General features: G+C 42.3%; 1 protein-coding gene across 1 annotated transcript in view; it reads right to left on the bottom strand.

The window, feature by feature from the left end:
• Window positions 1-12,725: 12,725 nt before the first annotated feature.
• LOC306914803 (uncharacterized protein) overlaps window positions 12,726-16,083 on the bottom strand; it is a gene marked incomplete at its 5' end in the record, with an annotated part of 28,115 nt that continues 24,757 nt past the window's right edge. The window contains 2 exons of the mRNA XM_079492004.1: window positions 12,726-13,173; window positions 14,182-14,335. Of these exons, the coding sequence (XP_079348130.1) occupies window positions 13,001-13,173; window positions 14,182-14,335 (327 nt within the window). The 3' untranslated portion in view covers window positions 12,726-13,000. The remainder of the gene's footprint in view (window positions 13,174-14,181; window positions 14,336-16,083) is intronic.

Below are 16,083 nucleotides of genomic sequence, written 5' to 3'. Positions count from 1 at the left end.
TTTCCTCCAGCTAGCTCTCTCCCCCTATCCTATCTAGGGAGATGGCCCAGATATAGCATCTCAACCTAACCCTAACCTCAGTAAAACTATACCTAAACAGACTAGATTAAGCCAGACTAAATAAATATAAGATTGAGAAACTTTTAGTGCTTCTAGTAAGACTAAACCTTAATAGGCCTATCTCACAGCCCCCTTTCCACGCCCCCTTCCGGTAGATAGTGGTGTCATTTAACATTAGCATTTACACGTTTTTTTCTCTGGAGAATCTAAGTACATTTCCTAATGTAAAAATGTGACAGACCAATATTATTATGAAGCAAACAAGATGGTAAATCAGCTCGAACAGATAGAACAAACCTTACCTTGAGAAAACAAAAGTTGTAGACTTCTTAAATGACCTCTGTTAACATGTAGTGTCTATGGAGTGACGTCACGCTATCACCACTAACTCGGAAAGGGGGCGTATTAAGGGGCCGGGGAAATTCTGTGAGATAGGCCTATTGCGGCGTGGTTATAAACACAAATCAGATAACTAATACTGTACAATGTATATACTCAACTGGTGTTCAGTTGAAATAAACCAAATGGGAACAGTGAAAGATCAAAATGCGTTCTGTGTTTTTCCGTTCAACATATACAATTTAAAGTGGAAAGAGTAAACACGTGAAGAATATTTAATAACGGTTCTGTGTAGTTTGCAGTGGTGTGGTGTGTCAAGGAAATCCAAACGGAGAGTTTCGCTTTGTCTTAAAAGTCGTATCCAAGTTTTATTGAAAGAGGTACGAAATGCAGTTTCACCAGGCAGTTTTTGGGAACAAAGGCCCTTGGAGTCACACGCACACGGCCTATTCAAATCAGCTAGGTACGAGTGAGCACACCATCGGAACGGAAACAGGTAGTCTATATACTAATGCAAGTTTAAAACTCCCCCCCTCTCTCATGAGGGTGGGACTCAGAATTGTCCTTACTTACTGGCCAATCAGTGAGCCAGGACTATCATGCAAGGTTTTCCTATGAGAACTTAGCAACAGATGAAACTATACCAATAAAAATGAATGTACCATATAAAATATACAGAACATTATTTAACACCTGCAATGAAATAGTTAGACTGTATTCTTGACTCTAGATGCATATTTGACAAAGATACGTTGCATTCATGACAGACAGGGCAGACAGATAGAGCAGAGCAGAGTTTGACCTAAAATATGCCATGCAGCTGTTATCCCGTGGATGCATCTAGGGTAAGGAGTTCACGCAGACCCCTGTGGGGTTTAATTACCCCCTCTGTTTCTTCAAGCCTAGTTGTAAATAACTAAGCGTAATCTCACAGGATCTTACCGTGAGCCAGTTGCCACAGATTGCATTGTATAGAAAAACAGCTGTCCCAACTTACGCTCTCCTCTTGTGAGCAGTCTATGCACCTGGCTGTTTTATAATATATCAACTGATTGATATATATGTGTCCATGTCTATAATATATCCATCATATTCCTCCCTCAACAGGCTTTTACGCCTGTTGCAATACAATTAAAGGATCAGAATTCATAACCTGCCAAATTAATTTTTCCAAAAATAAATCATTTTTTTTTTCTTTCTTTTTTCCAAAATGCAAAATTAATTATTAAACCATAATTTGACGTGACACGTCCCAATGTAGGCCCCCCTAGATACAGGAGCATTTTGTTAACTACCTGAATTGTATCAAATTAGAACAGAACAAACATAGGGCTTGTTCTGTTGTAGGACAGACCTGAAACTGAAAACAGAAATTAAACTCCTTCTTTAACTGAAATCCTATTTAGACTAAATCAAATTCCTATACTGATTAAATTCAGATCCCTGTAAATGAAAAGTTAACACTTAAAACATGAAAAAAGACAACGAAAATAAACATCTCTAACAACAGTACTAGACCAGTACCTTGTTAAATCTACTTGAGCTGTATCAGCACAGAAAACAACAAACACAAACATGAAAACATAACATCTTTCAACATTAATCAAAAACAACGATTCTTTTTTTTTTTTCCATGTCACAAACTGTTCAATCGGACGTCCAACGCGCGGTAGGAAATATCCCACAATTATTTTTTCGCCTATCGAATAGCAACGCTTGGAAAATCCTCCTTGATTCTCAGAACTCGGCATAGTTTGCATTGACTGATGAGGGGACGTAGATCTCTTAGGTTTGGGGCGGGGGCAAAAGTGGACTGTAGTAGGCAGAAGACAACAGAATCTCCTTTGAGCATCACAAGGCTCTGATTCTGAATGACAGCTTATTGCTTTAGCCATGTCAATCATGACAGCAGAAGCATCAAAACGCTCCCTTCTCCATAGCAGCAGGAGGACAACACTCCTTTCTCCAGTGTGAACATAGGAGATCCTTGTAGTCTCGGCTGCAGAATAGTGGTCGGGTTGACACCTCTCCGGCTATCTCAGTGGCCGTGAAGGTCACCTGCTGTGTTGATCTGACGATAGAGGCTAGGCGAGAAGCATTCTGTTGCGATGGCAGCTGCCGGTTGACACACCCCCCTGGATGCTGTCGGGTTGCCACTCCCCCTTTTTGGTGCTGTCAGATGTCAGTTGTTGACACGCCCCTGGAGCGGGAAATCACTCCGGTGTAGATGACCAGAATGGAACCCTCTCCCATGTCCACCTATTACCACCTATTAAAGGGTGACATGCAGCCTTCCTCCAAAGAAAGTTAGAAGTCCCTCTCAACTCATGCGGTTAGAATATTAGCCCTCCATGCAAAAATCAAGAAAGTGTGTTATAACATATTAGTCCTCGTTTTGACTTTCATTTATATACCTCCAATGTAATTTAATTCCCCTCAAAGCACCAACAACTCAATTGCAAATCATAGCATGTTCCCTTTGTTATTTCGACAACCCTAAAACAATTTAGTGTGACTTTCTCTGACATTAATCCCACTGTTTTGTATTAATCTCTCTTGTTCTGGCATGGCAAAGTGTGTATTAACCATGGTTTTTGAGAGAGAGATTACATTTAGACTATGTTAAATGCAAGAGACTTGACCTCTATAATATAAAGTGTATATTGTATAAAATAATACAACTCCCCCCTTTTTCCTGGGAATTCAACATCCCCAGGAAAATACAGAGAAAATAACCAACACGCACACGCTACCCCTCATGACCGAACAAACCACCCATTTTGAATCACAGACCGTCATCATCGCCCACCAAAAATCACAACTACTTAGCACCTATAACAAAGTAAAATTTAAGAACACAAAAGGATGTAATCTCCAACCACAAAGATAATAGAAAGTGAGCTCTTTTTTTTTTTTTTTTTTTTTAGTCACCAGTTTATCACCTCACCATGAAAGGGAAGGGGACGGGTTCCCCTTTCTTGTACAAGCGGTAAAAATAACACTTGCCCTAATGTTAATGTCCAAAAGAAAAAATCAGCAGCTTTCCCAGAAATGTCAAACAAAAATAGACGATCAATGACTGACACACGTTACCTCAGCCGTCATAGTTGTAGTCCACAGATCTCCGCCCGGTATACTTGAGCCGCAGGAACTCCTACTGAGGGTCAGGTGGTGGCACAGGCCAACCACGACAGGTGCGCAACGGCTGGACGGGCGCCCTCATCCCACGCCATCCAAATGACGCTCCCCACGACGGCTGTCCCTGCCAGGAGCCGGGCGGCAACTGTACACAATACCGCTCCATATGTGACAAACTACCACATCTGAAGCAGCCTTGGTATCGCGGCTTGGGACCACGGCGAAAACGCTGACGAGGCTGGACGTCTCTAGGAAGAACAGAATGGTTGTCGAGCAATGGAACGTCATGTGGCCCCGCCACCCTGAGAGGTGCCTGAACGACTGGTGGACCGTTCTGAGGCAGCGGGGCTGAGTCCACTGCACGGGCCGCAGTCTTCAAGGCGGTCTGCACACCCTCAGGCAGGCCTTGTTCAATTTTCTCTCTCAGAAGAAACACGGCTAATTCCTGTTGAAAACATTGTAACTGTCTCTTATGCAACTGCCTTATCGCCTCCTCCTCCTCACGCTGCTGGGAGACAAATGTCAGCGGAGGTTCTGTAGCATCCAAAGGAGAGAAAACAACATCAGAAGGAGAGAAAACATCCGAAGGGCGAACATCCTTACGATTCCGTCGCTTTACCATCCACACGTCCGTGGCTTCAGGACCCCCTCCCAGCATCAATCCACCACTTCCGCCGTCCGGTCGTCGTGGCACCGCGATCGTTGATGCGTCATCCGGATCGGGGCTAGAAAAATCTAAGTCACGTGCATCAAAAACGCAGGCTCCTTCATCAGGAGAGCGAACGGATGTGGACAGAGTGTCCTGTACTGGGGACCCATCAACGGATGTGGACAGGGTGTCCTGTACCGGTGACCCATCAACGGATGTGGACAGGGTGTTCTGTACTGGTGACCCATCAACATGACATTGGGCATAAGCCTCACACATTTCCTGTCCTCTTTGGAGAAAGAGATCCATCAACCTCCGTTCTGCCCTAACCCTATGCTCCAGGACCAGTCTATAGTCCTGTATTCGTACGTTCAAGGCATTGATGACAACTGGAGAAAATACGCTATCCTGTGGCCATGGGCCAGAAGGGCCCCATAAGTCCCATTTAGAGTCCCATTCAACCAAAATTGAAGTTAATTCAGCCATCAGTCCATTTGGTGGGGAGGAGCATGCGTGTGTATGTGACCCACTCATACTGGAGCGGTATATGGGCACACCTTAAGGTCAGAGGATATTGAATTACAATTATAGTCACTTCTATCGCTACTATAAGCACCCACAATTGTCCAAAAATAACCCCCCTGTGATGCAAAATTACCCCATATATTAGTTGTCAAAACCCTAAAGGAAACACACTGATTCACAATGGTCAACCTGAAAACCAGTTATTAACGCGGTTATCACAGGAAGCATGTACACCGTGAACTGTATAGCTATATATAGTTCACACAAATAGATACAAAAATATGTATCTACAGGCGGAAACAAAAGCAACGAAATTTAGGTGTTCAAAGACAGAAACCAAATTAACCTATTATAAAACTCAAATATCCTCCTATAACATAGTGTAGTGAAAAGGGTGTCATTAACCGGAAAATCACAAATGCAGTGACTTCCCAAAAATCCTACTGTGTATTAGTACCCACAATAGCCCCCCTTTAAACTTAAACTAAGTCTACAATAAACAATACAAACCAAACAAATTGTTAGAACATGTCACACACTGAATGTTTCAAGACAAGGTTACCCTGTGAGTTGAAACTGGCAGAACAACGTCTAGTTATGTAACAGTCATGCACCATCACCCATGCAGGTTAATAGAACTCGAAAACAAAAGATGGGGCTAACTCCCTACACTAAAACTCACGTATATCCAAATGGACTACCAAATGGTTTTACTTTTAAAAAGAAAATCGTGAGAAGGGGTTTTAAAAAACTAACTATAATTACGGGCCAAAAATGTGTTACAAAAAACGTGGTAGGCTATATCATGAATAGAGTATTGACCGGCCTCCTAAAAAATGTACACTATAAATTCAAGTATACACACCAAACACCTGGGAATATTCCTACCAGTTGTTCAAAATTAAGACAAAAACTTTGTCAAAGAGAAGGCCGTTCCAATACTCACCCATGTATTGTCCACCACGCATGCAACTGAAAGAAAAAACTGAAAATGTTACTACTTAATCACCTGAAAAAGGAAACAATTAACCTACGATCAATCCATCCTAGCGACAGATTAACTTTATAAAAATGTAAACTGTCGAGTACAGCCACAGAAATGGTATTTATAATTAATAACAGATTCAATAGACATGTGTATCTGTATCCTGCAAACATTTGAGCTAAAGGGAGTTGTAGTCATATCCCCTGATTCCGAAATCATCCGTAACAGAAGAGAACAACTACAAGGCCCAAAGATAATATAACCTGACTCACTCCGTTGTTACTATTGTATATTTGCACAAGACGTGCCCACGAACGGATTACAGATTGACGTTTGTCAACATAAGGACAAAGAACCCACTATGTTGTGGAAATGACTGGTACATCCTACACATGAAATACATTGCCCCTCAACCCCCCTCACAGTAACCCTCAAACGAAATTTCAACCACATGTCACAGTAAGGTGACATGAAAGATCTCTCAGAAAGAGATGAAGGAAACATTGTAACAATATGCCATTTAGTGGTCAAAATATATAAAAAATATTTGTCAGCTGGTATGCTGAATGTCATCTTACTACAGAAAGGATGTAATAAACCTAACTATAGTAAAGATCTTTGAACAGGGGTAGCCATCTGTTTACTGTAAATAGCCCCCCAATAAATTTGCTCACAGCTCACAGTGGGTCTTTTTAAAACAAAGGAGAGGAGATAGCCCTAAAGCTCTCTTCACCTGAAACATAGTGTTGATTCAGGGCGATAGCGATCCCCCCTCCTTCTGAAACTAAACAAGTTATTTATTGAGGGTGTAAGGAAGGGATTTTAGCTCTCTCCCCCTCTCTCCCTAAAAGCACATTCCGTCAGAGCATGCTAAAATTGTCATTGCAATTCCTCACACGTAGCTCTGTATGTATTCGCTCATTTAACTATCACTCTTCACTCACACATACATTATTCCCAATCAATTATCGTGATATCACACACACACACACACACACATGCAGGGGAATAGTTACCCCATCACCCACACTCATTTGCATACAACCAACCCCATACCGAGTAAATGGAGATTTATCTCACCCTACGCAACTGTTTTTGTCCCAGAATCAAATTACTCATGCAGAACTATATATAAATTTTACTAATAAGAACTGTATTTTTAACAATCCCTAATTAACCTATACCTAACTTTTACCTAAATGTAACCATTTCCAATTTGAGATGCATTTGTCATTTACCCTCTAAATTTTATTTGGACCCCCAAATTAAACCCACATTTTTAAACCTTAATTGTCCCCAATCTCTGAGTTTTTGAGCACAAGACAACAAAAATAGACTGAGCTGTTGTCTCCGTCAAAATTTAAATGAACCTCCCTACTGTAATATCTATATTATTCATTTAAGAAAAAGTCAATCCACCTTTAAACAGTCACTGATCTTTAAATAATTTCTCAAATATAATTTCACTCTTATACATTTATGCACTCTAACGTACATGAATAGCCATATTATAGTCCCCTTATCTAATCTAGTCCATGCATCCAGTTTACTTGTTAACCTCCTATTAATTTCGTTTATTTATCTAGTTTGTTCATAAATGTATTAACCTATCACTTCCCCCTGAGCCATGACCAACATGGCTCATGACAAAAATCTGATCATCACAGAAAACAGTGCTACGCCACCCATAACATCACGCTCAGTACAACCATAGTCAGCAGAACAAACCAACTGACACACGCATCCATCACGCACCCACGCACAGGCACGCACTACACACATTGAGTACAGTCATACATACTCATCACGCAGGACTCTCACAGAGTTGATTTAAACCACTACCACGGTTCAGTAGTACTATTTTCCAACTCTTCAAACATAACCACTTCACACACACACGTATAACTTCACCCATGGGACAAGGTAGAAGGACACGGAATCAGTCCACTGTACTCTGTCCCATCTTGTGTGTGTATGTGTGTTGACCCTCCGTTGCCTCAGTCAACACGTCACCACAGGTGGTCTATTCCGAGAGCATTCCTAAGTAATAAAAGGTCCCTGTCTGTTATATGACAGGATGAACTCACAGCTATTGTAAGCTTTAACAGATTGTTATCTTAGGCCATCTTTAGTGACTCCACAGCTAGCCTCTTGTCAATTAATGCAACCAGCCGTTCGAGTCTTAAAGATAATTGATTGATTGAAATATTTATCAACAGTTCGCAGAATTACAGTACCCTTCAAGCACAAACTCAACCCAAAGGCCGCTAACTGTGAGTGGACAGCTTACAAGAGGGTCCACCATTGTTCAATTCATCAAAAAATAGACTATACTGCCTGGCCTAACTGAACCAAACTTTTGTTTGTCGGTGAAGCCATCCTTACTGTGCAGAGCTATGCATGTCTCCTGGCTGGCGAAAATTGTCGCACAGCCCAACACCCATTCAGTACACATTCAAGACCGCACCACTCAACTCAAAAATGGTCTGATCATAAGAGTCATTCTAGCAATTATTTTCACCCGGGTTGAATAAAAATAATATGTAGAAAAGAATGACACAAAAATGTAGCCTACTCATCTTTTCGTATTCAAAATACAATTTTCAAACAAACAGATCCAGACCACGTCTAAATATGTGCCCATACACATGCCGTCCAAGTGAATAAATAACATTATCAAAACCCAACAGAATTCATTCTCTGGTCCAGCCAGAAAATGAACATCCTAGAGGCCTTCTAGACTGTTTTGTTCCTTCAATGAATACTCAACACAGACAGACAACATCCACAAAAGCACACATAAAGAGTAATCTAAAACCACCTTTAACCCTCGTATTTCGTATACAGACATATTGCAATGCCTTAAATCAATACAAATTCTAACGACACCTCCCCCCATTTGAGACATGAAACTTCTCCATGTATCAATAACATGCAGCCTCAGCCATAGGAAAGATAGACAGGATTCTGGAAAGATAGACAGGATTCTGTCCATCATAAGAACAGTGCCAAAGCACTGGGCATCACCACAGGTATAAGCCACCCATAAAACATTCAATCACCCATACGGACAGACATACACAGACACCCACAGCCCCAGGCACACACATACACGCATCAAAAGGCTAGTTTGTCAAGCCAAAGACAGAGGAAAACGAGTCAAACGACCCATGGCAGCACCAGAACACATGCGGTCACGTAACCCCAATAACGTCGATTAAATCAGAAATAAAACTGATCCACCCCAAAGGAAACGTCATAATTTCCCCAGGAAAACGGGAGCGAAAGAGAGGAGTGCACGCACGCGCACGGAACAGCACAAGGGAGCAGTAGTTGCTGACAGAAAGAACAAAAACCACGCCCCTAGCCAACCCAGAACAAACCCGCTCACACACCGGAAGTATGAGGAGACTTGTAAAAAATAAAGAAACGCTCCCGAACGGGAACAAAGACAGTACAGCCGGATAGCCAGTACTCAAAGAGCCGCAATGCCACTGGGAAAACCAAAATGGCCACGAAGAGATATTAACAACAAGATGAGCACATCCAAATGAGCGTCACCCAAATGATACAAACAGCAAAAATAAATCAGCACGCTGCACGTCCCACTCAGGCCTCACAGGAAGAGCAACCATAAACACAATGAAAAGCAAAGCGTAACCTAATCGAATGTAAGACGCACGTTTAGTAATGCAGAAACATTTAAAAAGCGAAAAAAGATCCGATTCCTGGAAACACTTGCTCCTCATATAGGTTACCCACTCCCCCAAAACAATACGCCCAAACGTGGAAAGCAGTACGCTGACGACAAATCATCGGCAAAAGTGTAGCAACAACATAACATCGCCATACTTTACCTGTCCAGACCCTTGTCCACGGGACAAAGGAATACGACTCTGCCATCACATCCCACGCATCTGTGTGTAGTGCCGCTCAAAACAGACTAGCCCTTATACAAGAGAAATACTCATCTAATCCCAGAATAAAGCCGCACTTCCACACAGACCCACGCGATGTTTCAGCAAAAGCCCCTGTACTTTTCTTAAACAAAGGACCCCATACCCCGTCGAGCAGAGACCCCCCACCCCCACTTATACGAAGGTGTAAAACTTTAAACGTACACCCGTGTTTTTCCACAAATCACCGCTAGGAGGAAATAGTGCCAGCACAAAGCGATCATAACCAAACAATCACCAGAAATGCAGGCACATACCCCCACACAGCAACGTAAAAAAAAACACAAGTATACAGCAGTGCGCGCACCTTATGCATCGTATATATATATACGTCACAAAATCCCTGTTTTGCAATACGCTCGCCGGCTCGTCTTACTGGGCCTTGCGTAATCCAGACAACCTCAGAAGAATAATATTAATAAATATTAATATCAATCACCCAAAATCTCAGATTCCTATTCCATACACCCAGCAACGTAGGGCCAAATTATCCTACTAACCACCTTCGGCTAGCCCTCAGGAATGCACAAAACCGTCCAAATAATGTGCACCCCATGTAATACGAGGACGGCCACGCAAATAGAACCTGGTCATGAAAAACGCTCGCAAACCGCGCGCGCCTTCCGGAGCTCCCAGCGGGGCAGAACAGCACTGCGGCAACTGTGTAGTTTGCTCGCATGCTGCTATCCACATCCCACCGGTTCCCCGAAAAACGTGTGCCGTTTGAAATCGCTTTAGCCTATAAGGTATATCAGAATCCACGCTTCCCCATAGGAAGCAAGGGTATTGTTCTATACGGCTACGCCATATCTTCTGCACGTTTGGCCAGGTATGTGTTTTTATAATGAACCGCCACTTTGACGGCGGAACATTACAAAAACTAGTTTCAACTTAATTGTCGTAAAAAATGAATTTAAAACCAGGGTTTAGGACGAGGTTTTTGCTCGCCCGGCGTTTACAGTTAAAATAAAACAATGGTAAATGGAATGCGTTGCCACTGCCTAGCAAGAAAAAGATAAATTCTCACGCTCTGAGACACCTCACCACCGGCCTATATGCACAGATCCGACCCTGGATCGAATTTACCAGGCTCCCCTCGTAAAACAGCTGTAATAATAATTTTACACTCACCCAGCTCAAGACGAGGGATCCTTCAGCAACCGGGGATCGGCACCATCTGAAGAATATTTAATAACGGTTCTGTGTAGTTTGCAGTGGTGTGGTGTGTCAAGGAAATCCAAACGGAGAGTTTCGCTTTGTCTTAAAAGTCGTATCCAAGTTTTATTGAAAGAGGTACGAAATGCAGTTTCACCAGGCAGTTTTTGGGAACAAAGGCCCTTGGAGTCACACGCACACGGCCTATTCAAATCAGCTAGGTACGAGTGAGCACACCATCGGAACGGAAACAGGTAGTCTATATACTAATGCAAGTTTAAAACTCCCCCCCTCTCTCATGAGGGTGGGACTCAGAATTGTCCTTACTTACTGGCCAATCAGTGAGCCAGGACTATCATGCAAGGTTTTCCTATGAGAACTTAGCAACAGATGAAACTATACCAATAAAAATGAATGTACCATATAAAATATACAGAACATTATTTAACACCTGCAATGAAATAGTTAGACTGTATTCTTGACTCTAGATGCATATTTGACAAAGATACGTTGCATTCATGACAGACAGGGCAGACAGATAGAGCAGAGCAGAGTTTGACCTAAAATATGCCATGCAGCTGTTATCCCGTGGATGCATCTAGGGTAAGGAGTTCACGCAGACCCCTGTGGGGTTTAATTACCCCCTCTGTTTCTTCAAGCCTAGTTGTAAATAACTAAGCGTAATCTCACAGGATCTTACCGTGAGCCAGTTGCCACAGATTGCATTGTATAGAAAAACAGCTGTCCCAACTTACGCTCTCCTCTTGTGAGCAGTCTATGCACCTGGCTGTTTTATAATATATCAACTGATTGATATATATGTGTCCATGTCTATAATATATCCATCACACGTATATGTGGAAATGAAGCCAAGCACATTTGACAATACAATTGGTTGGAATCTACGTGTTAAGGACTGATTAGGACTTCCATCAATTCACTGAAAGAAAAAAACGATTTGGGATCATGAAATTAAAAGTTGTGTTTCAGAATGCTAGATTAGTTTGAAGCATGTACTGTATGTGAATGTTGGGTACAATACTGGCTGATAAAAGATAGGGCCCAATATGTACCGTTTTAAGATAGGGCCCAATATGTACCATTTTAAGATAGGGCCCAATATGTACCGTTTTAAGATAGGGCCCAATATGTACCGTTTTAAGATAGGGCCCAATATGTACCGTTTTAAGATAGGGCCCAATATGTACCGTTTTAAGATAGGGCCCAATATGTACCGTTTTAAGATAGGGCCCAATATGTACCGTTTTAAGATAGGGCCCAATATGTACCGTTTTAAGATAGGGCCCAATATGTACCGTTTTGCATAATGTTTGGACATTAGAGTGTTTAAAATCCAATTATTTATAAAGTAACTTCCAAATGTTGCTGTCGGTGTAAACCTGCCATGTCCAACACAGTTCCTGAAGATTGTAAAATAGCGACAATACGATCTTCTACACGCTCATGCCTCGCCTGGAGCTTATAGAGCGTCTATTTTTGAGTGGTTCAACCACTCCAACGAACAGCAATGTCCGTTTGTGTGTGACCAGTACCAATGAGTACCAAAAGTGGCGCTGTTGTGCCAGAAACGGAGAGAGAGATAGTGCTGCATGTTGCCTGCTAATGAGAGAGAGACAGAGAGACAGAGACAGAGAGGGGGGGGGGGGGGGGGGGGGATTTGCACCACTCAGTTCACACGGGTGTGATTTTTAACTATTCAACCAGTACAGCAACTCAAAATTCACAAAACTGAACGTGAATAACACTTCACACCACAAAGAAAATCATTTTAACAAAATTAGTGTCTTTATTTACAAATCTGAAGAGAGACTTCCCCCCAAATCACTTTAAAACGATGCAAAAGACCCTTTAAAAACTAGTTTCCCATAGGGTTGGGATCTGGTCTCCATCACATTTGGAACTGTTTCTGGAACCGTATGTATACCGTATATTTGGTCTTCTCAAAATGTATATTTCAAGGAAAGGACCACAATAAATTTAAAGGACCACCATAACCGAGTGTACAATTTGAACCAAATAGACCTGCAAAGGTTACATTTGAACACTCGAGTTACAGAACTGTTGGGGTCCATTTTTGAACACCCCCCCCCCCCCCCCCCAATCCCCATTATGAATTGTTGAGGATAATGAATATATATATTTATATAACAATAAATAAAAAGCATCCAGACTCTATTTAGCCATTGGTGGAGAGTGCCAGACAGCAGAGCTGGTCCTCTTGTTGAAGCGTGGTTTCTTGGTGTAGAATATCTCCTCCAGGTTGGGAGGAGAGATGGTTCCAAACAGAGCATGGAGGTCTGGAGGGTTGAAGTACTCTCTGAGGAGAGCCTGCTGCAGCGCTTGACCTTTTGGAGGAAAAAAAAATTCATTCATTTTACATTAAACTAACTGTACTGTAGCTGCCAGTGTGAATACAGCATAAAAGCCAAGATACAGGCCATCATTCAGTTCCAATGGAAGCCAGAGACACAATATAGTACAAAGCTACCCTTCTTTTCCAATGGAAGAGCCACATGAAATTAAAGTACAAAGCCATCATTAATTTTCAATGGAAGAGCCACATGAAGATACGAAGATACAGACATTTGTAGCACAGCATAAAAGCAAAGCTACTTGCCATCATTCATTTCAAATGGAAGACAGCGACATGAAGGTGCAGTACAAAGCTACCATTAATTTCCAATGGAAGGCAGCCACATTCAGACGTTGGTTAACTACAAAGCCACAAATAAGTTGAGCTGGTTTCAACTTAAGATACAAAGCTGTTATATGGGGTGTGTAGCTGTGCATCTTTAATATCTGCCAGTGCGAACGCCGCATTAGGGCGTAAACAGATAATCAAATCAATCCATTTTAATGATCTAAAACCCCAGCCTAGAGTGGGAGCGAATCTCAGGCAAGATTATCCTCTAGTGTGAGGGGTTCATCTTTTAAACGCGTGTGCAGGTTTAAGATATGAGGGAATGTTTTCAGATCATCTTGTAGTGTGTGGTGAGAGAATGTTAAAGATCATCTTGTAGTGTGTGGTGAGAGAATGTTAAAGATCATCTTGTAGTGTGTGGTGAGAGAATGTTAAAGATCATCTTGTAGTGTGTGGTGAGAGAATGTTAAAGATCATCTTGTAGTGTGTGGTGAGAGAATGTTAAAGATCATCTTGTAGTGTGTGGTGAGAGAATGTTAAAGATCATCTTGTAGTGTGTGGTGAGAGAATGTTAAAGATCATCTTGTAGTGTGTGGTGAGAGAATGTTAAAGATCATCTTGTAGTGTGTGGTGAGAGAATGTTAAAGATCATCTTGTAGTGTGTGGTGAGAGAATGTTAAAGATCATCTTGTAGTGTGTGGTGCCGGCTCACCTTCCGCCCAGGATGGAATGGGTTTCCGTGGTGCCGACTCGTCATCCGTGGAGTCGTCGCTGTTCTGGTCCATCCCGTAATCGTCAGAGTTGCCCGTCAACTTGACGGTCTTGTTTCCACCTTTAGGCGTAATGACGTAGGTCTGTGGAGACTGCTGTAGAAACACAACAGAATTATGAACAGCATGCACAGCAACACCCGAGGAACGCTTCACTAGATCTTGTTACGATGTCAGTCTACCATTCAGGGTTTAGTTTCATACGACAAGGTAGGCATTTAGCAGATGCCCTTATCCAGAGTGACTTAAAGACATACTGGAATGCAGAGGGACAGCCAGATGAAAACAATAATCAGTCTGAATATACTATATGTACAATGTGTATAATCTGTACATTGAAACTATTGATAAAAAGGTAAAGGGTTAACCCAGCATCGGTCAAGATAACTTGCCATCTAAATTTGGTCAAGAAAAACAAGCCCAAGTAACAAAAACAAGAGAATAAACGACCACAGAATGTTGGCAGGGCATGTTAGTTGATTGATCACTTTAGAGTTTAGAACAAGACAGATAATGTGACGCACAGCACAGACTCTAATTGGAAGTTGTTGTGCAAATAATGAAAGGGAATACCTTCCATTATTTGCACAACAACTTCCTGGTTTGGCGGATTGTATGGACCACAGCAGGGATTGGAGAAATTCTAGTGAATTTGCCATATTTGGTAGAAGTTTTAGAAAAGCAATAAGCCACAAGAGTGGTGGTGGTTTGAGTTTACAACGGTTAACACCCCAATCGCCCAGGACGAAGTTCACCCTGTGTTAGACGGCCCCCCCGCTGCCCAGTCGCTAGTCCTGTTAGATTTAATCATGCCTCCTGTTGTTGTCGATCGCCTTTAGAGTGTTTTGGCTACATTTAGCTAATCCAGCCACATCGGTATAACTTCCGGTCCGTCGGGAAAAGTGCTCCGTTGCTATAAAATCGATTGGGCGCTATGATTTAATGGATTAAATAACCCCAGGCAATCGGAGTGTTAAGAGAACAGGAAGCATTCTGTCCCCATCGCTTTCCCTACTCTTACTTAGCCACAAGACATGGTGAGCGAGCGAGCGAGCGCGCACACGCACACGCACACACACACACACACACACACACACACACACACACCAGAATGTTTAATGCTTCACATCAGAGCAGCTTGTTACAGTCAAACCAATTAGATTAAAGACATTGTGTTAATTATTTGTCCATGAAAGATTGAACTGACCCAAATACAATGGATGAAAGTTGTTAAATCACAAGTTAAATATAGCAGGATAAGTTGGGTCAGACAGTCTGGGTTAGTTTCTGACCCGAGGCCCATTGTGTTCTTCCTGCCTCTCTGCCACCATTTCCTGTCAGGACCCTCTTTCATTGGTGTGTGGCCCAGCTTGTGCCTAAACTCTAAGGGTGCACTCACACGGTTAATGCAATGCTCTGTGCTCGTTGGATCAATGCTGTGTTGTGTCATGGCCGCCCAATGCATTTCCAATGGAGGTCACATGGTTTGACACAACATTGTGTTGTATGAGGGGGAGGGGCGCAGTAGAAACACAGCTGAAAGCCATACAACAGACCCCTCCCCCTATGTTGTGTCAAACCATGTGACCTCCATTGGAAATGCATTGGGTGGCCATGACACAACACAGCATTGATCCAACGAGCATAAGAATTGCATTAAAGGTGTGAGCTCAGCCTAAGATTTAACTTGAGAAAGACCATGAAAGACCATGCCTGAACCTAACCTTAACCTCAAACAATATGCCTCACTCCAACCTTAAAGACCATGCCTGAACCTAACCTTAACCTCAAACAATATGCCTCACTCCAACCTTAAAGACCATGCCTGAACCTAACCTTAACCT

Source organism: Electrona antarctica (genome assembly GCF_951216825.1).
Source record: "Electrona antarctica genome assembly, chromosome: 2".
Classification (NCBI taxonomy): domain Eukaryota; kingdom Metazoa; phylum Chordata; class Actinopteri; order Myctophiformes; family Myctophidae; genus Electrona; species Electrona antarctica.
The sequence above is the reverse complement of the archived record's forward strand: the minus strand, read 5'-3'. Positions and strand labels throughout refer to the sequence as shown.